Source organism: Eptesicus fuscus, chromosome 8 (assembly GCF_027574615.1).
Source record: "Eptesicus fuscus isolate TK198812 chromosome 8, DD_ASM_mEF_20220401, whole genome shotgun sequence".
Classification (NCBI taxonomy): domain Eukaryota; kingdom Metazoa; phylum Chordata; class Mammalia; order Chiroptera; family Vespertilionidae; genus Eptesicus; species Eptesicus fuscus.
In genome coordinates, this window is record NC_072480.1 from 97,191,389 (window position 1) to 97,216,293 (window position 24,905).

At 52.5% G+C, this 24,905-nt stretch overlaps 3 protein-coding genes across 3 annotated transcripts in view; 2 read left to right on the top strand and 1 right to left on the bottom strand.

The window, feature by feature from the left end:
• The first annotated feature begins 1,930 nt into the window (after positions 1-1,930).
• LOC129147038 (putative claudin-24) lies at positions 1,931-2,593 on the top strand. The gene has a single exon (XM_008151884.3). It carries the CDS (start codon positions 1,931-1,933, stop codon positions 2,591-2,593), a length of 663 nt encoding a protein of 220 aa, XP_008150106.3.
• Positions 2,594-4,411: 1,818 nt separating this feature from the next.
• LOC103295428 (claudin-22) lies at positions 4,412-5,074 on the top strand. Its single transcript, XM_054720337.1, has one exon. It carries the CDS (start codon positions 4,412-4,414, stop codon positions 5,072-5,074), a length of 663 nt encoding a protein of 220 aa, XP_054576312.1.
• A 974-nt stretch (positions 5,075-6,048) lies between these two features.
• The window catches only part of WWC2 (WW and C2 domain containing 2), a 128,059-nt gene continuing 109,202 nt past the window's right edge, over positions 6,049-24,905 (bottom strand). The window contains exons 16-23 of the mRNA XM_008151883.3: positions 24,586-24,750; positions 20,418-20,542; positions 17,566-17,764; positions 16,065-16,229; positions 14,529-14,621; positions 12,975-13,217; positions 10,483-10,610; positions 6,049-8,712 (exon numbers count right to left, since the gene is read on the bottom strand). Of these exons, the coding sequence (XP_008150105.2) occupies positions 8,646-8,712; positions 10,483-10,610; positions 12,975-13,217; positions 14,529-14,621; positions 16,065-16,229; positions 17,566-17,764; positions 20,418-20,542; positions 24,586-24,750 (1,185 nt within the window). The 3' untranslated portion in view covers positions 6,049-8,645. The remainder of the gene's footprint in view (positions 8,713-10,482; positions 10,611-12,974; positions 13,218-14,528; positions 14,622-16,064; positions 16,230-17,565; positions 17,765-20,417; positions 20,543-24,585; positions 24,751-24,905) is intronic.

Genomic DNA, 24,905 nt, shown 5'->3' on the forward strand with positions numbered 1-24,905 from the left:
TGCTGAGAGAAGGAGTCTAGAGGTCACTAAGGTTCCTTGGGTCCAATGGCCAGCATGGCGGAAACTTCTTCCATGAGAGCCTGGACCGGTGGGCACGGCCCTTAACACCGTAGGGATGGAGGGCTCCCCGCTCACAGGCAGCCTGTGCCAGTCCATCCGCAACGAAACATCTCAGCGTGATCTGAAGGCATCGCTGAGCCCTAGCCAGTCACTCCGTGGTTAGAGCATCGGCCTGCGGACTGGTGCCGGGTCGTGGGTTGATCCTGGTCAAGGGCACGTACCTCAGCTGCAGGTTCGATCCGTGCCCGGATGGGGCCTGTGCGGGAGGCAGACAGTCGGTGTGCCTCTCTGTGTCTCTTCCCCTCCCTTTCATTCTTTTTAAAAAAATCCATGGGAGAAAACATGCTCTGGTGAGGATTCACAAGAAAAGAGCCCCTCCCTGTAGCTGCTGGCCACGCGCTCAGGAGCGTCCTGCATCCCGCGGCTGCTCTGCTTCCGTCATCCCGTCTCCCGGTGCCGGGGCCCTGGGCAGAGCTCTAGCCCTTCCGGACCCCAGGTCTGTGCAGACGGGAGCCAGTCCTCATTTTGGTCCAAGGGGGCCAGCAGGAAGGCCGAAGGGATTCTGAAAACCTGTATGAGTTAGGAGATTCCATCTTCCAATGGTGGAGGATGCTGAAGCAGCCACGGGGCGGCTAGCCCGGCCCTTCTGCTGAGTTTGGAGACAGCAGGACGGCGGTCTGTCTGATCTGAGGGACCTCACACAGCTCAGCTCAGGTGCGGGACTAGACTCCCCCGCGGGCGAGTGCCGGAGGGGCATCTGTCCCTGAGGGTGGGCCCAGGCAGGGGCTCTGCAGGTCTCGCAGGCCCATCACCCCGCCTCCTGGCCGGGGGTGCCGGACGCCCCAGCCCTGGAGAGGAGCCACACCCTGCAGGCCCTGCAGCCGCCCTGGGAACCTGGCCCGGCCTCCGTCCTGCCTGAGGGGCCAGATCTGCAGTGCGCACTCAAGGTGTGGCCTCAATCAAACACCAAACAAGACGAAACCTCAGAGGGCAGCCAGGTGGCCCTTGTTTTCAGAGTCTTGTGTCCTGAACGGCGGGATCTTCACGCGGGCGGCTTCGTCTCCCAAGTGGCCGAACAGACGGCTCAGCTCTGGGCAGGAAACACCTCTGGGAGAGTAAAAACCAGGCGGTACCCCAAGTCCCTAATGAGGACCGGGGCATGGCCCAGGGACACCCAGGACTCCGGGACGCTCCCTTCCTCGCCGGGCACCTCTGGGCACCGGCCTCCGTCCTGCCGTTTTCATTAACCCAGAGAACCCCCGCCCACCTTTCAAAGGAATCTGAGGGCACCGCTCCTGCCAAGTCCTGACCGCGTCCCCGGGACCCTGCGGAGCGGGGCCAGGCCCGTGTAGGTTGAGGAAGTCCGCGCGGAGCGGAGATTAGAGGGAGAGCCTGCTTTTCCTCGCGGGGGCTTGTTCTGCATCCTGAAATCTCAGGTTCAGCTGCCACAATGAAGTCCTGTTACCCAGAGAGCTGGCCCTTTATCACCACTTAAAATCTAATTAATCCATACGGAGGCACAAAGATTCCTGTTGTCCTTTAGGGTGAGGGTCACAGAGGCCCTTTTGTTCATCCGCAGCCTGCGTATCCCCGAGCGTTGGGGGTCTAGTTTCACCAGCAAATCGGAAGGCAGCGGGTCAACTCCTTATCAGAAGGCCCAACGCGCCCCGTCTCCACGGAGCCCCTCATCCTTTACATGAAACACTATATTCCAGAACAAACACGCACTTCAGAGCGGCCAAGGAGCCATGACCCAGGCAGCGATGCCCCGCGCTTATATCCCAGGCAGCATCGCCCCGGGACCGGCACACGCCGCCCGCCACGGACTGCGGTTCCTAGAGGGGCGGCGGCAGGCGCGAGGTCGGCTGCGATGGCTTTGGTCGTGAGAGCGGGCATGCAACTCGTTGGACTTGTGCTGTCTGTGCTGGGGTGGGTTTTATCCGTGATCACAGCCTACCTGCCGCACTGGAAGAACCTGAACCTGGAGCTGAACGAAATGGAGAACTGGACCCTGGGCCTGTGGCAAGCCTGCGTCGTCCGGGACGAGGTGGGGAGGCAGTGCAAGGACTTCGACTCGTTCCTGGCCCTGCCCGTGGAGCTCCGGGTCTCCAGGATCCTCATGTTCCTGTCCCACGGGCTGGGGCTCCTGGGCCTGCTGGTCTCGGGGTTTGGGCTGGACTGCTCGAGGGTCGGGGAGAGACAGCGAGAGCGCAAGCAGCGGCTGCTGATCCTGGGAGGGGTCCTGCTCTGGGCGGCGGGCACCGCGGCCCTGGCGCCGGTCTCCTGGGTCGCCCACGTGACCGTGCGGGAGTTCTGGGACGAGACCGTCCCCGAGGTGGTGCCGCGGTGGGAGTTCGGGGAGGCCCTCTTCCTGGGCTGGTTCGCTGGGCTCTCTCTCCTCCTCGGGGGGTGCCTGGTCACCGGGGCCGCCTGCTGCGCCCGGGCTCCGGGGGCTGCGGGCCGCTACGCGGCGGCGGAAGCGCAGACTCAGTGTCCCTGCCTGGAAAATGGGGCTGCGGCTCCGAAAGCGTGACTCGGACAAGACCAGGGAGACCTACTTTCCGCACCAACAGAGCCGCAGGGTCCGCGCGGGAGAGGCAGCTGTGTGGTGTAACTCACTCTGTGCGGCTCACCTTTCTCACTGAACAATTACTTCTTTGTCCTAGACCCCCCGCCCCCCAAAAATCTGGAGAAGAGGCAGTGTCGTATCTAAAAGAAAATTACTGTTAAACATTACATAGGTCTGAGCAAAAAAAAAAAATATATATATATGTCATTGACCTGGTCATGGAAATAAAACTGTGGTGGTGGTTGTCGGAGATGGTCCGCATGAAGCTTTAATGTGTTTATTTTACATTAGAACCGCTTTCGTTTTGTTTTTGTTGGTACCTGGAAATGGTAATTACTTTGTCTCCTAAAGAGAAAGGCAGAGATTCTACCCTGGCAAAGCCACAGGTTAAACTCATTCCGAAGAGTCATTTCCACAACAGCGACTTTGTGCTTTGATCAGAGGTGGTTTGTGTTTAGGAAATTACAGGGCAACGGGTGTGAGTGACAGGGTTTATGAGGCTTTTACATCAGGATGCTCTCAGATCCTAAATCCTGGCCAATTTCCTCTCTCGTCTCTTCCCGAAAAAGCTTCGTATTAAAAAGATAAACCATGAAACACTTTTGCTTGATATTGAGATGGTGACAGTTCATTTGCCCGGAGAAAAACTTGCCTTTGTTCAATCAAAGATTACAAGCTTTAGCCCTAGAGGGTTTGGCTCAGTAAATAGAGTGTCAGCCCGCAGACTGCAGGGTCACGGGTTCGATTCTGGTCAAGGTCACGTACCTCAGTGGCAGGCTCAATCCCCAGCCCCGGTCAGGTAGTCGGGGGAGAGGGCACGTGGGAGGCAACCAATCGATGTGTCTCTCTCACATGGATGTTTCTCTCTCTCTCTCTCTCTCTCTCTCTCCCTCCCCTCCACGCTCTCTGAAAATCAATGGAAAAATACCCCCAGGTGAGGATTAACGACAACAAAACAAGACGGGCAAAATTACAAGCTTTATACTTTAGCGTTGCAGCAAGAGATGCTGGCGCTGATCTACAAATCCCGCTGCTTCCCTCCGCCGCTGCGGGGCGAGCACACGGCAGCCAGAAGAACGAGCGCTCGCGCCCCTGGGCGTGCTCTGGCAGCGCGGAATGTGGGTAAACAGACTCGAGAGCGTGTTTAGTTTGGTTTCAGATGTTATGTGGTATACGTGGCCTGAGGAATCTTTAAAAAGTAGGCCTGGTTTAAGATCTAGAGACATTTCTGGGGAGATGGATTTGGTTAAGAAATACTTTCCTTGAACCTCCTTTTTTTTTTTTTTAATGATAACACTCGGTGTCACCCCAACCCACGTCCTGAAATGTGAGAGCCGTCACGGATGGAGGCCCGGCAGGTGCGATTAGCCAGAGAGAAAGCGGCAGGAGCTGAACCCGAACTGTCAATTACATGTTTTGCATTCAGACTTCTTCTGTTCTTTGACTGGCAAGGGAGGCTGGGAATCGGGCGAAAGCCATTGAGACGTTAACAATGAAAGGAGGGTTCTCACTGCTCCGTGTTATTTCAGGGACACACTGCTTACTAGAAAATTGATCTTGGCCACTCCTTGACATGACTGGCTTGCAGAATTAGTTCCCTTTCCTTTCCTGAAACCCATTCAGCATGGAATCAAACAATAGCCACTCTGGCAAGAATCCTCTTACACACACAATGAAAAAAGAGTTCTGAGCTCTGCAGGTGATAGCCAAAGTCCGTCACACTTTTCACAGCAACCGAGAGGCAGCAGCTCGCTGGGCTACAGCTCACGGGACTTCCTAATAATGGCTCTCGTGTTGAGAACCGTGGCCCAATTAGCCGGAGTGTCGTTATCGTTGCTGGGGTGGGTTTTAGCCTGTCTCACCAACTACCTGCCGCACTGGAAGAACCTGAACCTGGAGCTGAACGAAATGGAGAACTGGACCCTGGGCCTGTGGCAAGCCTGCGTCGTCCAGGAGGAGGTGGGGATGCAGTGCAAGGACTTCGACTCGTTCCTGGCCCTGCCCGTGGAGCTCCGGGTCTCCAGGATCCTCATGTTCCTGTCCCACGGGCTGGGGCTCCTGGGCCTGCTGGTCTCGGGGTTTGGGCTGGACTGCTCGAGGGTCGGGGAGAGACAGCGAGAGCGCAAGCAGCGGCTGCTGATCCTGGGCGGGGTCCTGCTCTGGGCGGCGGGCACCGCGGCCCTGGCGCCGGTCTCCTGGGTCGCCCACGTGACCGTGCGGGAGTTCTGGGACGAGACCGTCCCCGAGGTGGTGCCGCGGTGGGAGTTCGGGGAGGCCCTCTTCCTGGGCTGGTTCGCTGGGCTCTCTCTCCTCCTCGGGGGGTGCCTGGTCACCGGGGCCGCCTGCTGCGCCCGGGCTCCGGGGGCTGCGGGCCGCTACCCGGCGGCGGAAACACAGTATCTCCGTCACCCCCTGGAGATGAAAAACACTCGCCTGACAGTCTAAGCCCGAGGACCCGGGCGCCCACGCCTCAGGGGACGCCTGCTCCACCCCGGACCGGGTAGGATCCCCTGCTACCTGGTCACCCAGGCACTATGCTGGCAACATTCCAACATGCATTTCCCCCCGTGGCGACTGGCTCCTTCAACTGTGATTGCTTTCTAAGACGATAAACCACTTTTATCTTCTACTCTGAGGCCAAAACCAATCAAGACTTAATAGTAATCCTGCTCGTTTCTGTGGAGGCGTTTCCTGGATTTTAAAATAGATCCAGTGATTGCAGAGAACTGGTAAATAAAACATTCTACCAGGACTTGCGCCCCTGAAGGTGTTACTCATAGAGACGGGTCATTCTGGCCATGGGGAATGTTACTGCTAGTCAATCTCTTCTCTCAAGTGTTGAAGATTACCTACTATACAGAAACAGGCTCACGGCATATTTATTTGCTATGTATTACATCTGCTTATACTGAAAAAAAATGGCTGTTCTCTGAAAGCTGGGGAGCGGAGAGACGTGGGCACATCATGGCTTTAACCAGAGACCTCAGGGCTCCTGGCCACTCGCTTATGCCTCCGCCCCAGGCCAGGGGCCGAGGAGGGCAGCCTTGTGTATTGGAAGGGTCACTGAAACCCACCCACAAGCCTGCTTTTGCATCTGGCCCTGTGCTCTGCAGCAGATGGTGAACGCTCACCCACCCCCTGCAGGGGGCGCTGCAGGCCAGCCCGGTCTGGGTGTGTGGGCGATGCTCATATGGAGCCCTGGTTTTACTTGCACAATGAAAATATTCTGCTTTTTTTTTTTTTTTTTTTTTAAATCAGCAATGTATATCGTCCAACCAAGAAGTATTCACAACAAACTGCTGGCTTGGGGGATTCTTCATGAAAGATTTTATATTTGTTCTGTACACAGGCCAAGTCAATTCTTGTGTTTTGAGCCAATCAGGGAAACTACCTGAACAACAAACGACACAAATAACGTCTTAGGGAATATGTATCTTTGTTGAAAAAACAAAAGCAAAAAAACCCACTGAATATTTTCCACCCACAAACACATGAAAAGTGCAGAAACCAGTTAGTCTATGTGATGTATTTGCACACTTTTACAAACAAGACAAATTAAAACAGAAACATATTCAGAATTAACCTGATTAAATATTTAGTTCAGTCCTGAGCTTTTGATATTCAATACAATATAAAGTAATAGCAAAAAAAAAAAAAGATTTTAAATTTATTTGATTTGCATGCGACAGAGATTCAGCTAAACTTTGTTCATTTGGCTAGCAGTTTGCTTTTTGTACCTGTAACACTTAGACTCTGATATACAAAATTGTAGTAACATGTTGATAATTCAAACTTGAGAACTAAATATTACATTCTTTTTACCCTGTGCAGAATAAATTCTACCTTTAAAAAATAGCATTTATAATATTAAAATTCATATTGTCCATATGGTTTTGTGATCAAGTTATTAAAATGTGTCACTGTGAATCATTTGGGTTAGTACAAATATGACAGGATTGTTAAAAGCTTCCTATAAATGCATAACACTATTGCTGATTTTTAAAGTGTGGAAAAGGATTATATTAAAATAAGTTCATCTCTCGTGTTAGAAATGAGCAAATTTTGTAAAATAAAACTGAGAGCTTCTTGGTCACAACTGTTAACTACCAGCCTGAGACAGATTTTATTCTTTTATACTCATCTGATGATTTATAAAGCTGTAAATATTCCAATATAGCTTCTTCTATGTCAAACATTTAAAATGACCAGAACCGAACTATATATTAAACAGAACATAAATAAGACCGTAAATAAATAAATGAAGAAAATAAAATCGTACGGTACAACTACACATAATTCTATAAACATTTCCACGGTCAAACTAAGAAGCTGAAAACAGCTGACCTTCATTTATCTCTACATTAAATAAACTTCTCTTTCACATTTGACCTTGACAAGGATGAATGGTATTCTTTTCTAGTTTTCCTCAATCGGCTGAGAGAATGAACTGGGCAGACCCGAAGGACTGTATGTGGTCAATTCATAAGGCTGGTGTTTGCTCAAAGTAGTGTCACGTCCAGTTACAGCTTCAAAGACATTTGTATAAAGTGGTGGGACACTCAGGAAACGGTAAAGTTCAAGGCTCAGAAACTGCTTCATTTGAATTTTGATCCTGATAAAATTCACTTTCTAAAATATGTGTAATTGCTTTCAAGAAAATAAAAATTCTTGCTCTTGAGGATTCTTGCTTAAAAACAGAACGTGTGTGTGTGTGTGTGTGTGTGTGTGTGTGTGTTTAAAGGGGCCTATTCCTTTAAGATGATTTTTGCATCTCTAAAAAAAAAAAAGCATTTAGTTTGCTATAAAAGATGGCTGGCCAAAAATTGCCTCTTCCAGTATTACAAACTGAGTATTAAATTGCATAGGAGTATTTAAACGCCTTCATGCTGGTGGGCTACACTGGGGTTCCTTTTAGGGAGGGCCGGGGCTGGGCCAGCTGAAATCCTACACTGGGAGACGCTGTAGGGACGCTGAGACAGCTCTACGCGTCCATCTGCAATGGCTTTTGTTTGAGACAAATGGCTTAGCCAATACTTCAAGTTAAGTCTCCCAGGCACACTCTTCTCTTTGCCTCCCAGCTCCTCCCCAAACAGACAGGATCCCCTCAATGAGGGCTGCAGGGAGCTGCTATGAAATGTTACAAATCTGTTTAATAAAGGACTTAATTTTTTTTTTTTTTTTGGCACCTTTATTCAATCAGGATACCCTTTCCTCTGTTCCTGGTTTCACCACACGGATGCCGATGGGTTTCCCTCCCCGTCGTCAGTGTCTGTCCTTAGGACGAGGGCCACCGCGTCCCTCTATCAACACCATCCCCACACCTCGGAGAGCCAGACTCACACCTGAACGCCCCCCACCACCCTGCGGGGCAGGGGAGCATGTTTCCGTGGCTGCAGGGCACCCTCCTCCCTGCCCTCGGGGTCAGAGGCCGCGAGGCCTTCGTGCAGCCAGGAGCCTGCTCCCAGGTCTGCATCGGATGTGCTTGAACTCAGCATTTGTTTTCTTTAGACAAACAAACAAAAAAAGACAAAAAAGACTCTGCCTTAAGGAAACAGGTGCTCCCACACAGGTGACGGCGATGAACACAGCACCTGCCTCCGGTGGCCCTGGAGCTCCGCTCCGAAGCTCGTTCACGTGGAACTCGCTGCTCTCGAGTGCAAGACCCCGCGGGCCGGGCCAGCCTCCCGGGCGTCGCAGGGAAACCAGGAAGAGCAAGAGCCGCCTGTGCGGGTTCGACAGGACGGCCCTGGGCTCTGCCCGAGTCCATGTTTCCAACCACTCCTGCTGTACGACAGCTGGGTACCAGACGCGCCCGCTTTGGTTACCTGATTTTTCTTGCTTTTTTACATGAGAATTATATTCAAAGTACTTTAAAATTAGCATGTCGGAATTCTGATGAGAAATAACAGCTCTTTAGAGTTGACAGTTACACACCCTCCCCCAGACAGACCCACCAGACCACTGCTCAGTCTTTCCTCCCTCAGGGCCGGGGAGACACTCATTTCCGCAGGACGTGTCACACGTCGTCGGCCGGCAGCGACGGGATGCTGATCTTCGCGCGGGTGAAGTAGGCGATCTTCTCCCTGGGGTGGGGGCGAGGAACAAACCCGCTCAGTGCGGTGCTGGGCGCACTGCGACCAGCAGGAACGGTCCGGCCTCCTGCGGCGTCCCCGGGAGCTCCGGTCCCAGGGAGACCTCTGCTAAAGTCAAGGGCCTCTGCCCTTCTCGGTGGGCCAAGGACACCAGCTCTGGCTCCAGCCCATCACCCGCAGACCGCGCCCGTCACCCGCAGACCGCGCCCGTCACCCGCAGACCGCGTCCGTCACCCGCAGACCGCGTCCTCGCCCGCAGACCCCGACAGTGACAGGGCCTTCCTTGCTGGTTCCCAACGTGAGGCAGTTTGTAAACCATCGGGGTCAGCCCAAGTAGGAGTGTTTCTGAACCCGGGAGGAGAGGGCTCAGAGGCGGACACCCGAGGAAACTTTGCAGGAACCTCAGAGAAAATTCCGTGGTGCCGGGAACACTTTAAAACCAGGACGGCGCAGCTGCAGCCCGGTGAGCGCACCGTGCCTCCGACGAGAAGACGGGAACGCTGTCCTGCGCCCGGGGCAGGACCAGCTGCAACCACCCGAGGGGGCAGCCGAGGAAGAGGCGCTGGCGGCTGGCGGCTCTTCAGAGGTCCGGGCGGGGAGCAGGGAGGCTTGGGGACCCGCTAGCTGCCAGACAGGAGCCCCCTGCCCTTCCCCACGGAACCTTCCCCCGGTACGCACCGTCCGTCAGCGCGCTCACTGAGCGGGTCTCGTTCGCGGACCCGCTGGGAGCCAGGAGGACAAGGCACCGCCCACCGGAGAACCACACGGTCTGGCCAGGGAGCAGGAGGGGGGTGGAGGCCAGAACCGAGGTGGAAAGACCCCGGGAAAGAGACAGCAGGAAAGGAAGAGGGAAAACGCGATGGAAACTGGAGCGAGAGTCGTTTTGCGGTGTGCGGTCCTGGTGGTTTGTTCCGTTCCGTCAGAGAGAAGCGTGAGCATCGAGAACGGCAAGCGGGCGCGGTCGGGATGCGGGTGAAGCCAGAAGGGCCGGCCGGACACGGGGCCCCGGGAACGCGGCCTGCGGCGTTGGCTCGCGTGGGGCATCTGGCTGCTCGCTCAGCTGCCAGCCAGCGAGAGACCCTGCGCGTAAGACTCCCGACTCCTCACTTCCCGGGCAAACCCCAGACCAGGGACCCGGGCTGGCTCTTGGCTCCAAGTGAACGGCAGCCGGGGTGCAGTCAGCCGCCTGCGCGCCAGAGCACCCCGCCCAGCTCCCATCTCCCCACCCAGGCCGGCCCACCTCAGCATCTTCATCACCTGCCGGGGTGTCACGGGCTTGGGTGGTAAGGGGCGGGGAGAGTTTATACACCTCTGTTTTGGGTTTAGCAGCAGCCAGGTCGTGCGATGTCCCTGCGGGGCTACCTCCCGGTCCCACAGCACCGAGGGCGGACAGACCCTCTCGCAGTGGAGCGGGACGCCCAGGCAGCCCTTTCCCTGTCACGGTGCGTCCGCAGCGGCGGAGCGGCAGGAACCCGACTCCTCACCATGGAGTCTGCGGCACAGACTCGTCTTTCAGAGTCTGAAGCCCACGCCGCCTCCGCTGCCTCTCCCTCGTCGGGCGCACCCCGCCGGCACCCCGCCGGCTCCTCGGGGCCCGGGAGGAGCAATGGGAAACTCATCCGTCCCCCCCGGGAGGAGAGGGTGGGGTGTCTCGCACCCCGACACTAAGGCCCAGGGCACTCCGAGGGGACTCCTCTGTAGTTCAGGCGCGTGAGGACACCCCGACGTGACCCCCCCCACGTGCCCCGGGCGGCCGGTTACCTGAAGGACTGCACCTGCCGGGGCACCTTGCGGCTCTGCTCCCGCAGCCGACACACGTCCTTGGAGACCTGCCTCAGCAGCTTCTCCGCGTTCAGGTCTTGCTTCTGCTCCTCTTTGGACTGCTCAGCCTGGCACAGGAAATAAAATCACAAACCCCCACAAAACACGAGTCAGAGACGCCCAGAGGCCGCCACGAGGCTTCCAGGATGCGGGCACCTCAGCAGCCGGTGGGTGGAGCCGTCTCACCACCGGGAGACACCACGGGCCAGGCCCTGCGGAGGGCGGCGGCCACGGATCCGGGGCTTGTCCGTGGCAGCGCACTAGAAACGCCCCGTTACCGAGGCAGGGTGACTGCTCACGCGCCCGGAAAACCTCAGAGCCCGCAAAGGGGAAGGGAGAAGCTGCCACAGCAGCGTGTCCACGGAATGCCCACTGCTGACGTTTTGGGAAACACACTTGCACCCCCTTATTCGTGCTTTCAACCCCCTTTCTCTCTGTCTTAGCCGTTCATAAGCTGTTAACGGTAGACTTCACATTCCCAAAAGGTGACATCAGTGTGCAGCTCAGAGAACGTCTACAGTCTGGACACCCCCAGGCCACCCCACCAGATGGGGAAACAGAACACCCCAATTCCCAGGCCCCTGCGCCCCCTCAGGGACCAGCCTGAGGGTCACCAGCCCTGACTTCGAACAGCACGCCCGTTTGAACACCATGGCAGGCTTGTTTACAGAAATGCGAAGGTGTGAAGTCCTGCTCGGGTCTACAGTCGTAAAACTCGAACCCAGCCGTGCAAACCTTTGACCCATGAGGGTCAGAGACTGCATTGCTTCTTCAGGAGAGTAAAGTTGGTCAATGCCAACCAACCGTTTGGAGTCAGTGCTAATGCTGAATTAAAAGACTCAAGAGAGTGACGACGACGATGATGGTCATTAAGGTCAAACACAGGACGAGGTCATTTCAGCCTTGAACTCCACAGCCCGTTGTGCAGAAAGACTGCTGTCCCACAGGCTCCCGCCCGGCCCTTCCCTGCCGAGAGCACTCTGGGGCCTGTGCTGTTAGTGCTGGGACCCACCTGCTGGCCTCTGCACCCTCACCTGGGACGAAGTTCCACCACCCACGTTCCAGGCCAGGGAAATGCCACCTCCTCCAGGAAGCCTCCCGGGCTCCTCTCCTGTAGCAAACCACCAGCCCTTTAAGGGCATGAGGTGTCTGATTGCCCTGTTATCCGCGGTGGCATCGAATAGGAGACCTGCCATTCAGCTCCCCAACGAACAGACATTCCCTGAGATCCTATCGTGTGTGAGGGTTCTTTCTCTCAGGTGGGATATAATACAGATATGTAATGGGTTTTGTTGCTTCAACTTTCTTTAAAAGTCATTGGTACCAGTTTGATCTCTGAAATTCATACGTTAAGTTTCTGAGTTCCATCTAGAATTAGTAGTGCTAGTCAGTTAAATGACTCAAAGTTTCACTAAAGTACCAGACACTATATGATTAAGAAATCGCTTTGGGCCAAAAAGAGGAGTTTATATTATGGACAGAAGCTTCCATTACATTTAAGGAGGCGACGAATCTATTTCAGATTTCCATCCGAAAGGGTTAAAAGAAAATAATGTTTTGGCAGTTGTAGTATTTCAGCTACGTGGAAAATTCTATTTGTATGTTATATATTGACTAGAGGCCCGATGCATGAAATTTGTGCAAGGGGCGGTGGCCCCGCCGCCACGGCTTTGTCTGGAAGGACGACCGGTCTAATTTGCATATTACACTTTTATTATTATAGATTATAGATGTAAACATATGCTCCTATACTAAAATATAAACTCTACCCTTGAGAGAATAAATCAATGTCACCAATATGAAGGCTCTTGAACCTTTTGCTTAGGAGGGAGACTAATGGAAACATTCCTTTAAAATACCCTGTTTTTAAATCGGTGACTTTCTATGCTGTTTTATACAGTTGTTTGTAGGGTGAATGTGTGGAGGGAGAATGTGTGCAGCGTGACCTTCCTTGAAGGTCACAGAACGTGAAAACTCAGGAGCGTTAACATTAGCGGTACATCCACAGTGATGTGGCCACGCAATTTCAAACGCAAGCGACCACGTGTGTTAAAAGCTTTACTGTGTTTATCTGCCAAGTCTCATGTAGAGACGAAGGGAAACGCTGAGCAGAAGTGACGGCCGCTGCCCTCGCTGCCACGCCCCCTGGGTCAGGAGGCCGGTGCCCCAGAGCAGCAGCTGCGGGACGGGGGTGCGGAGCGGCGGGCGGGCACCTGACTGCACCGGGGTGGAGGGACCACCCTCAGCCACATCCTGGGTTAAAAAGGCCACGACAGAAAGTGCTCCGAGTTGTTGCAGAGGGATTTGAAGAGCCGAGCAAGCTGAGGAGGGAGCTGGCACCTCCCCACGGCGGCCTTGGAGGGATGGCTCCGGCCTTGGAGGGATGGCTCCGCACACGTCCCCTGCCCCCTCCCTGCGCCCCGGGACTGTACCTGCTTCTCGGCCTCCCGCAGCAGCCTCTGGAACCGGTCGTCCTCCAGCACGCCGGGCGGGAGGTCCGTCTGGCCCTGGGCCTTCAGCTCCTCCAGCCGCTGCCGCAGGTCCCGCAGCGCCTGCAGCTCGTCGTTGAGGCGGCTCTGGCGGGTGAGCGAGGCCTGCAGGTCCAGCTCCAGGTCCAGGGACGTGCGCACCGGGCACTCCGGGGCCGCTCTCCGGAGGACGGGCTGGCACACCGCCTGCGTGGTTGGAAACAAACCACCAAACACCCTGAGCGCACGGCCCTCATCATCCGCCGCCCCTGCTCCCGGCACCGGGCTGGCGGCTCCTGCCAGTGACGGTCAGCGGGAGTGCGTGTGTCACTCGCAGCGGAAGCTTTCCGGTGCGCGTTCAGTCTGCACGCTTCTTGCACCTGCTGCGTCCAGAGACGGGTCCCGAGTGAGGACCACAGCAGCAGGCACCAGCCCAACGGCAGTGAGCGCGTGCTGAGCGAGAGGCAGACCTTCCCGGCTCCAACCTCAGGCTTTCCCGTTACCATCACAGGGAGCCTGCTCGGCCCGCCCACTCGACTGCACGAAAACAAACACGTGTGCGGAACCTCACGCCTTGCGTTTCAGGACACGTACTCTCCCCGCGCTCACACCTGCTTTAATGCCTGCGAGTGCCGGCATGAAGGCCGGCAGGGCTCAGATCTGACCCCTCCTCTAAGCGACGCGTCAATCCCGGCCCCCTCCTCGGTTTCCCATCGTCTAATATCAGCTCTCACCCCCGCATGTCGGCTGTTCTTCCTGTAGCCAGTCTTATCGGTTTAATAAGAAATAACCTGAGTATGTATGAATGAATGTCTGCTGGGGGTCTGTAGGCAAAACCCTAGGGAGAGGACAGTGTGTGACCTTGAGGAGGAGTTAGAGGACATGGGAGACTGTGAGGTGGGGACCACTGTGCCACAGGACTCCGGGGAGGGGAGGTCAGAGTGTGACCTTGAGGAGGAGTTAGAGGACATGGGAGACTGTGAGGTGGGGACCGCTGTGCCACAGGACTCAGGGGAGGGGAGGTCAGAGTGTGACCTTGAGGAGGAGTTAGAGGACATGGGAGACTGTGAGGTGGGGACCGCTGTGCCACAGGACTCAGGGGAGGGGAGGTCAGAGTGTGACCTTGAGGAGGAGTTAGAGGACATGGGAGACTGTGAGGTGGGGACCGCTGTGCCACAGGACTCCAGGGAGGGCGGTCGCTCAGCCTGGGCCGGACTGGCCTGGGGACAGGACTTCAAAGGAGGCCGGGTGAGACCATACGCAGGGAACAGGAGGGCATTCCTGCCTACAGAGCCGGCAGTGGGAATGGAAAATAGGAGATTCCTAACAGAAGCTGGACCATCTGACAGAAGAGAGAAGGGACTGAAACGTGAATATTCTGGCTCGAAGCTCTGGAACATCAGCATCCCTGTCATCACAGCGGCTTCACGCAAGAGCCCACGGGCCAGTCGGCGGCGACGCGTGGCAGCCAGGACTCCGGGTGGGGTAGGCCTGGGCTGGTGCTGACGGAATACGTACCCTTTTGACCCTCAAACTGCGCCGTTCAGTGGAGTTTCTCACAAACAGAGACTTTTTAGCCAGGGTTGAGCTGTCACTGTCACTTCGATTTAACTGGCAATAAAGGATAAAAAAAGAAAGTCACTGCATGACACAGTGCTGACAAAGGGGCGTCCAGCAGATAAAGGGGGGGCGATAACAGTTCATCTCGGGCAGAAAACCCTCCCCAACACGCTTTGCCCTGCTCCATTTTTTCTTAAATAACATACTCTCCAGGAATAAGTTAAACAAGTGCCGTTTAGTGGCAGTTATCAGAAGTCATGGTTAAGATAACTGCACAGACTCTGACATAAAATGATCCCTTTTGTTTTCAGCTAATACGCAACCTTTATTTATTTTTCCCGCAACATTTACTTAATTTTATTTTTTTAAATTGATTTCAGAGAGGAAGGGAGAGAGATAGAAACATCAATGATGAGAGAGAATCATTGATCGGCTGCCTCCTGCACGCCCCCTACTGGGAATCAAGCCTGCAACCTGGGCATGTGCCCTTGACCAGAATCGAACCTGGGACCCCTCAGTCCGCACGCCGATGCTTGATCCACTGAGCCAAACTGGCTAAGGCCCACACATTTATTTTTAAAAGAAAGCTGATGTACAGGTTGGAGCTGTGACACAGTTTGCACAACGGAGACAACTCTTAGCCCAGACAGCCCATCCTCTCCCTGTCGCCGGCACCAGGGAGCTGCTGAAATGTCACCTCACTAGTGAAGGCCACTCAAAACTACTTAAACCTGCGCCCCTCGCCCTCAGCATCCCAGCCCCTCGTCTTCGCAGCCCCCGTCCCCATCCCAGACACATCGTGTCCACTGCTCATCGCTGGGCACGACCCACCAGGACGCAGCTCTGCAAGGGCAGAGCTTGGGTCTCTGGTTCAGACCAATCCCAGGGAGCTAGAAACATGCTTAGCAGCAGGTGCTAATGAACACATCTGCTGGGTCAAACGAACACACTTTAACAGTACTTTCTAACCCATTTTGTAAACATTAAACCTATATTACCAGGAGTCATAAACTCTACTGGAAATAGAACTGGGTAAATTGGTATGAATCCCACAACCATTCGCCACAGAACTATGAATCTGATTCGGTGCCTAGCGCCATCACTAAAAGATGACTTTGTTCTAAAACCCAATTCACAGTTTTGGGTCCAGCAGGACCAACGTGGCGTATAATGTACACAGAGGTCTACAAAAGATAACCCGCAGATCACCTGAAGCTCCTAAATACAGACGGAAGTCCAAGTATACTTAGTAGCCAGGTCTGCCATTTCACGTATTTGCCAAATAAATGGCCCTAGAGCCAATGAGACATTACATTTAGGAAAGGGGGGGAACCCCAAAACCAAACTAAAACGAACCACGAGAGTGTGATATTTACGAGTATCTTAAAGAAACATTTCTAGCGGTTCATAGCTGTGGTCGGAGTCTGAGATGCCCACCACATGTGCACGTCCCGGGCATGTCCATGTTCCGCCTGGGCAGGGGCCGGTCCTTACCCGGCAGATGTACTGGCTGCGCTCCCCGGGCGAGAAGGTCTGCGAGCGCACGATCACGCTGCTCCTCACCAGGGGGCGCTGCCTGGCGCTCAGCACACTGCGCTCTTTGGGCCGAACCGCCAGGCCGGCGTCCTCGGCCTCCTCTGTGTTGGTCTCCTTATCAACCTGCAACAGAAGGCCTTCGTCAGGAGCTGACACATGTGGACACATTCACGCCCCGTTCTTCCAAGGACACGAGAAAGACCTGACCTTACACTAGAGACCCATCTAGCACTCGGGCCTCTTCCGAGGGAAGGGCCTCGCGACTCCTGATGGGACCCCCACCGACGACCCACAGAGCCGGTGGGTAGGGTGATACCTGTCCTAACAGGTTAGGCCTAAAGAGTGAAGGCTTCCATTCACAGAAGGTAAACGTGGCGCTATAAACAATTTTATCTGGGCACGCCTCATCATTCAATAGCACCCAACTGATTAGTGCTTTCTCCAGAATCTTACCTAATAATAGACAAGCATGTAAATTGATCGTACCTCCACTACACCACCAGCCAATCAGGAGTGATATGCAAATTAACCCAACAAAGGTGGCAGTTAATTTGCATACACAGGTGCCGAGTGATGGGGGCGGGATGCTTGTGTTGTCGCCATGGTGACGACGCAGGAATTCTGCCCCACCCCCGGCCTCTCAGGGCCTCTGGGCAGCGTGGGAAGGCGGGGACAGAGCGGAAAGAGGCGGCTCCGGGGCCTGAGCAGAAAGGGGCTGGGCCGGAGTGGAAAGGCGGTGCTGGCAGCCAGGGAAAGAAAAGCCCATTCTAGCACGAATCTTCGTGCATCGGGCTTCTAGTAAGTGATAAAGGTAATTAAACATGAAAATGAAATCTACTGTAAAGTTATAGGTTTACGTAGACTCTGCAATTACACGTATCCACCCACACGGAGTCTTCAGTCAGGGACATGCGGTGCTGCTTCCTCAGGATAAAGGGATTGTCTAAGCTTGTTACAGCATCCCACGTTCGCCCACATCCTCAAAGCCTGAAAATAATGGCCCCTCAACGTGTCTGCCACTTAACAAGCGCCTGTGCCCAGACTGGGTCCTCTGCCACCTCCCATCAGAGCACCCTCCAAAGGCGTGAACTGTAAACGCTGACTGCATGTCTGAATGGAAGTAAACGTACAACATTTATGAAACTTAATACCATTAGGTCATCATCCCGGTGTTACCCAGGAAACTCTGAAAATGCTTTTAATGAACACTCACAGAGCAGTGACCAGATCTAAGTACCACTATTTACCTTCTCATAGAAAAGCTAAGTGGGGAATGGCTATTTGGGGCCCATTTAAAATTTTAAAGCATTTGCGATGCTTCTGATAGCCAACTCCACCAATGCCTCTGGCGATCAGCTTCCGCAAAGCCCTGGTGTGGAGTTACACCAGAAGAGACAAACACGGCCCACGGGGTGCCGGTCAGAGCCCTGCCTGGGGAGAGTGCAGCGGAAGTACTCACGAGGGTGGGCATTCCCGGAGGGGGCTGGCTGCCAGGGCCGTTGGCACAGCTGTTCTCTCCCCTCCTCGTGGCTTCCGCTGTCTCGGGCACACTCGGGCATGAGCTCAGGTCTCCCATACACCTGCTGCCCCCTGGCAACGCCACGTCGGCCTCTTCCTCGGCCACCACTTCGTCAGAGGCCTCTCTCAGCATCGCCAACCTTCGGAGGAACGAAACAAGACACACTTTAATCCCAGCCGACGTGTCCCAGCACAATGCAACCTGGGACATCCACCCGGCACCAGGGCAGGGTACCTGGGCGCCTCCACCTGGCACCAGGGCAGGGTACCTGGGCGCGTCCACCCGGCACCAGGGCAAGGGACCTGGGCGCCTCCACCCGGCACCAGGGCAGGGTACCTGGGCACGTCCACCCGGCACCAGGGCAGGGTACCTGGGCGCCTCCACCTGGCACCAGGGCAAGGGACCTGGGCACGTCCACCCGGCACCAGGGCAGGGTACCTGGGCACGTCCACCCGGCACCAGGGCAAGGGACCTGGGACATCCACCCGGCACCAGGGCAAGGGACCTGGGACATCCACCCGGCACCAGGGCGGGGTACCTGGGCGCCTCCACCCGGCACCAGGGCAAGGAACCTGGGACATCCACCTGGTGCCAGGGCAAGGGACAGCAGACACAGATCGCGATGCAAGCCCTTTCTACTAAAATGATCATGAAATATAAAGTTATCTCTAGCGATCGACAGCGAAGTCACCATAGTTAGGTACTAAAATGTCAAACTCATGAGTGAAATTTGACCCAATTCCTAAAGATTAAAATAGAAATATACAGAAAATCAAATATTAAGGTTAGCCCCGCCATTTAAAAATATTGTCACTCCCTAGAATAAAACTCGGTGTTAGCTGTCCGTGTCTTGTAAGAAATTTTTAAAAATATATTTTTATTGATTTCAGAGAGGAAGGGAGAGGGAAAGATAGAAATATCATTGATGAGAGAGAACCATTGACTGGCTGCCTCCTGCATGCCCCACACTGGGGATCAAACCCGCAACCCAGGCATGTGTCCTGACCGGAAATCGATCCATGACCTCCAGGTTCTTAGGTCGACACTCAACCACTGAGCCGTGCCGGCTGGGCCGTGTCTTGTAAAATTAATCGTACAATGGAACAGAGTGACTCTCTGCTAAGGGTGGATAAAGACATGAGGAGTAAAAATACCCATGATCCCCTGTGCTCACGGTCCGCAGGGGTGGAACCCATGGGAAGGGAGTTTTACTACTGAAATAACAGAAGACCCTTCAAGCCGTGTGACCTTGTCGTCAACAAAAGCCATGGCACGGGTTTGGGAGCTGTGGTAAGTGGGGGCTTTACAACACATATGTGTTCTGTACAAACGCCACTGACAGGAGAGCAGGAGCCCAGTGTGTTTAGAATGTCTCATGCTGGGTTGTGTTTCATGTTCTTAGAATGCGAACATTTTCTCTACTGGTAACGAAAAGCCGAGCTTTAATTGTGATTGGTGACCAATTGGCACAGACTAGACATTAAACGCCTAGTCATGAAGTGAAGAAGGGGAGCTAGCAATGAATACTGTGGGCTGCAGATTCCTTTATGGTACATTCCAAGTGTATTTTTGAAATGCGTGCGAAACAAACTGCACTTTACATGCACAGGCAGGCTCATCATCTAAAGGAACCTTAATGAAACACGTCCTCACTCACATGTTCTCTGTGTGTGCGCTTTTGCAGTCTCTGATTTTATTCACTGTAAGGGCTTGTGATGAGAACCAAGTGCACCTGTACCTTCTGCCGTCACTGCAGTACGCTGCGCCTGCCACGTGCCCATGATCTTATTTGAATCTTGTTATTCTAACTTGTAAAGAGTTTTCTACACACACACAGGCACACAAATGCATGCTATATATGTGTACGCACATGTGTTAACAGTAGCTCAAACACTCTAAGTAATTATATATAAAAATTAATTCAAGTAATTTTACATGTGTACTTACAAAGCAGATGTAGTCACTAAAATTTGTTTTTAGAGAAAAAAGTACAAACCAAGAAAGATACCATTCTTCATACAGACCTGAATCCAGACAAAAGCTGTAATACCCAATACCCGTCCCCCCAAACTTTTTTTAAAGGATGGGGTGTGAGTAATGAGATGAGATAGCAAAGGAAGGTGAAGGTGGTAACAAATAGCGAAATGGATGCTCAGAAGCCGTCCCCTAACATCTGACTGGACTCGCCAAAGCCTGAATGGGTACTTGCAGTTTAAAGAAAAAGAGCCAGTTTTTAAACTTATCTTTAACTCCACAGCAAACCACTACACCTCTCAGAATCGATCGTTTAGACCTAGAGTTTAAAAAGCTCAGGAAATAGTGTTAAAATTACCAAAGAACTTGAGTCTCGCTGATGTGTTAACTTTGCTGACAATCTCCCATGACCCCCTTCCACCTCTAGGGACCGAGGACGCCGCTCCTCGGGGGGCAGCTCCCTGAAGCTACCCGCTGCCCCTGATTCCAGAATGAGGTCTGGTCCCATAAAGGTTTCCCTGAAAGTTTCTTTAACAAAAAAAAATTTTTTTTTAAATTGATTTCAGAGAAGGGAGAGGGAACGAGAGATAGAAACATCAATGATGAAAGAGAATCATCCATTGACTGCCTCCTGCACGTCCCCCTCCTGGGGATCGAGCCTGCAACCTGGGCATGTGCCCTGGTCAGGAGTGGAACCGTGACCTCCTGGTTCATAGGTCGACGCTCAACCCCTGAGCCACAGGCCGGGCTGAAAGCTTCTTATGAGAAACGGAGCATCCTCCCCGAGTTCCCACCGGCACAAGGAGGGCAGGCCTTACCAATCTCCCTCTGGACCCCGGTGCTCTGCTCCTGGCCCTGCTTCTTCGTCTTCTTCTTGTGCTAATTCCTGTTCCACGGCCAGCAGCTCAGCCGACGTTCTGGCGAGTAAGGCTGACACTGCATCCTGGGGAGAGTGAAACAGATGGCCATGAACAGACGCCCTTCCGGAAGGAAATAAGGGAGACACTCATCAGGTGGGACTTCCAGCTGTGAAGAGAGCCAGACTAGACCCGATTCTCCTGCTGAAAATATGCAAGATGAACAGAATAAAACCAGCAGAAACGCCAGGTGTTTTAAAGCGATGGAGAGCCACCAAGGCTATGGGGACCAGAGGGCCAAGGCCCTGGCCGAAGGGAAATGCAGGCAGGCGGACCGACCACCACTGCACTCTTTTCCCGGGGAAGTGGGGGGGCACGTGCCAATTCCCGTGGGAGGCACTCAGACCAACAGACGGTGCTGGCAGCACGCGAGGGACCGGAGAAAGCGACTCTAAAGTGAGCCCCGTTCCTGCAGTTCCCACAGGGGCACCTGCCAACGTGCAAGCAAGGAGCTGAGAAACAAAGCAACACCCAGCAGCTGCAGGCATGCCCGTCAGCTCGCCCTCCTGGGGAGAGGAAAACGGGGACTGCGGTCCCCCCCCCCCCTGTTGTGAGCTGCCTCCAGGAGAAGAGCACCCCTCTCTGGAGGAGGCCTGCACCAGAGCCTCCTTTCACACGTGACACCCAGCACCCACTGACCACACACCGCGACCGAAGCCGAGAGAAACAACAGGCCAAGGAGGCAGACTCCCCGGTGATCTCCACACGGCGTGACTCAGAGCAGAAGTTTATCACTTTACAATTAATATGTTTAAGAAAGCAGAGGAAATGATGGAGAATTTTCACTAGAATAAACACACACACAAATCATATGAGCACATCAGAGTAAAACTGCTGGAGAAAAAACACCTAAATCTACTAACATATGAAAAGGATTACACACCGTGACCAAGTGGGGATGCAAGATGGGCTTAATACCTGGAAATCAATAAGCCATATGAATAGCATGCAGGACAGAAACCCCATGATCACCTCAATAAGTGCTGAAAGCTCCTGTCCCACCCAACAACCTGTAAGGATAAAGACACTCAGGGCTTCCTCAGTCCGAGGAAGGGCATCTACAAAAACCCACCGCAAAATCACACTCAGCGGCAAGAGACGGAAACTCCCCGCGAAGGTCAGGCACAGGACAAGGAGGCCGCTCTCCCCACTTCTCCCATACTGCGCCGGGAGCTCCAGCCAGGGAAACGAGGCAAGAATCGGAAACACAAAGTGACTGGGAAGGAAGAAGTAGACGAACCCTGTTTTCAGAAGATATAATCTTATGCATAGAAAATCCTAGGGAATCCACTAAAAAACACCATTAGCTCTAATAAATGAGTTCAGCAAGATTGCAGGATACAAGATAAGTAGACAAAAATTAATTATGAAACGAGTAATCTGAATATGTAATTAAGAAAACAGTTCTATTTACAAGAGCATCAAAAAGAACAAAATTAACAAAAGAAGTATAAACTGGGTCTCTGACCAATACGAAACCGTGTTGGAAGAAATTAAGGAAGACCTAAGTAGATGGGAAGACATCCTGTACTCATGCATCAGAAGAGAAACGCTGTTAAGGCAACAATGCCCCCAACTGACCTACTGACTCAGTGCAGTCTCTATCAAAACCCTATCTTTTTTGTGTGTGGAAATTGATAAACTGGTGCTAAAATTCATATGGAAATGCAAGGGACCCTGAACAGCCCAAACCATCTTGAAAAAGGAAAACAAAGTGTGACGACTCATACTTTCTGATTTCAAAATAATTACTGAACTACAGTAATCTGAGCAGTGTGGTGCTGGCCTAAGTACAGACATGTAGGTTAGTGGAACAGAATTGAGAGTCCAGAAATATAAATGCTCACACTTACGTGCAATTGATTTGGGCAAGATAATTCAATGGGAGAAAGAGTAGTTGTTGTTTTTTGTTTTTTTCAATAAATAGTGTTAGGACAATTGCATGCCCACATACAAAAAGAATGAACCTGAACCCACTTGTTACATCACACATAAAAGAACAAATGAATCAGAGGCCTAAAAGTAAAACTAAACTTTAAAACTCTCAGAAGAAAACACAGGAGTAAATCTTCGTGAGGTTAAGTTTGGCAAAGCCTTTTTATTTTTTATTTATTTTTATTTATTTTTTTTTTTTTACAGAGAGGAAGGAAGAGGGATAGAGAGCTAGAAACATCGATGAGAGAGAAACATCGACCAGCTGCCTCCTGCACATCCCCTACTGGGGATGTGCCCGCAGCCAAGGTACATGCCCTCGACTGGAATCGAACCTGGGACCCTTGAGTCTGCAGGCCGACGCTCTATCCACTGAGCCAAACCGGTCAGGGCTGGCAAAGCCTTTTTAGATATCACATCAACAACATACGCAATAAAAGAAAAATACATATACAATTTGATTTTTATCAGAATTGAAAACTTGACTGCAAATAAAACCATCAAGAAAATGAAACGATAACCCACAGCATGAGAGAAAATATTTGCAAATCATTTACTGGATAAGAGACTTCTATCAAGAATATATGAGGAATGCTCATAACTCAATAATAAAAAGATAAAATAACCACATTTAAAAAGCAAACAAGGGATCTGAATAGACAGTTCTCAAAAAAAAAAAAAAAAAAAAAAAAAGACATACTAATGACCAGCCATGAAAACATGCCCCACATCTTAGTCATTAGAATGTGAATGAACCCAGCCACCCCCTTCCTCCCACTAGCCTGGCTGGAGGGAAGACAGGTGAACCTCACGGGCGAGGGCGTGGGGAAACGAGCCTCAGACCGTGCTGGCGAGAATATACAATGGGGCAGCCACTTTGGAAAACAGTCTGTTAGCCCCTCAACACGTGAAACATAGAATTATGTCCAACGTTTGACCCAACCATTCCACTCCTAGGTATGTCCCCCCCATAAACGAAGACACACGTCCATGTAAGTTGATACAAATGTTCATAGCAGCATTATTAGTAAGAGTAAAAAAATAACAACAGCCCAAATGGCCATGAGCTGATGAACAGATAAATAAAAGGTGGGAGATCCCTACAACCGAGTATTACTTGGAAATAGTATTACGTGGACAAAATAATACGTTACTTTATGGATGTATCTTGAAAACGGTATGCTGAGGGAAAGAAGACAGTCACAAAGGAACAAACACTGTGTCCACAATCAACTAACGTAGAGAGACGGGAGGAAGATGAATGCTTGTCTTGGGTGCAAGGGTCGGAACTGGGAGTGACTGTGGGCTAAAGGCGACGCGGCTCCTTTTGGGAGGATGCGATGTTCTAATGTTAGACGTGGTGAGGGTGGCACAAGGCTGTGAATCAACTAGACACGACTGGACCGTGTGGTCCCGATGGGGAACCGCACACTGTGAGTGGGTGGGCTGTGTGGCACGTGACTCATCCGGCATAAGGCTTACTGAAAAGCTTGCTCCCGGGGACATGATGGGAGCGTTCTGGAAGCCTGAGCGTCGACCACGAAGCCGGCTCTCCCACACGTCTGTCTCCCTCCGCCACCCACCAGCAGCCACGGGTTCTGCGCTGATGACCAACCGAGCTCTGTGCTTTAACCATCTGCCTCAGGCTGAGCGAGGTCTTCCCTCAGACAGTCTGACTTAACGTGACTCAGCAGCAGCCGCAGCCACAGATGCCACGTTCTGCGAAGTGGTGAAGTGTGACTATTGGTGACAACGCACTTTGTAATAGAAAGCATTTGTGGAGCTCGGTGTTACAAACGGAAGCTAAGGTTATATTTTAACCTTGGCAAAAAATGTAAGTTTCAAATGTATAACTTGACAGTGAACACCATGTGTAAAAATATAAACTGAAATCAAAAGGTTGCTCATGTCACCCAAAGCTACGTGCCTCCACGTCAGGTGATAGTTATGGGAGGAAGTGTGAGCAGAAACAAGCGATCCTTTTATCAGCTTGAAACAGCGGGAGATGATCTTTCCTTCCTTCAGGAAGCGGGAGGAAGGAAGGACAGCGAGGGAAAAAAGCACGCAGGCATCACAGCCCTCTGTCCCGTGCTGGCTTATTAAACCGCAATGGCTTTCTTCTCTCATTCTGACTCACCAAGTCTATGGGCTCCACCAATGGCTGGCTCGGCTGGAATACCGAATCCTCGTGTTCTTCTTCGTTCACTTTGGGAGGCATTTGCTTAGCAGGAAGCAGATTATACCACAGAGTGAAAATCTCACTGGAAAACGGCAAATCGGCCAGACTGATCTGAGTTCCAGCCTATGGGAGGCGAGAGGAAAAAGAGGAGATAAAGTGTTTAAATCCATATTTGCTCCTGATATAATTCAGATTATGGGGCAAGCTTGTTTTAGGAGTAAAAAAAAAAAAAAAGCAATATTCATGATATAAAGCATTAAATTTTTTTAAAAACCTGA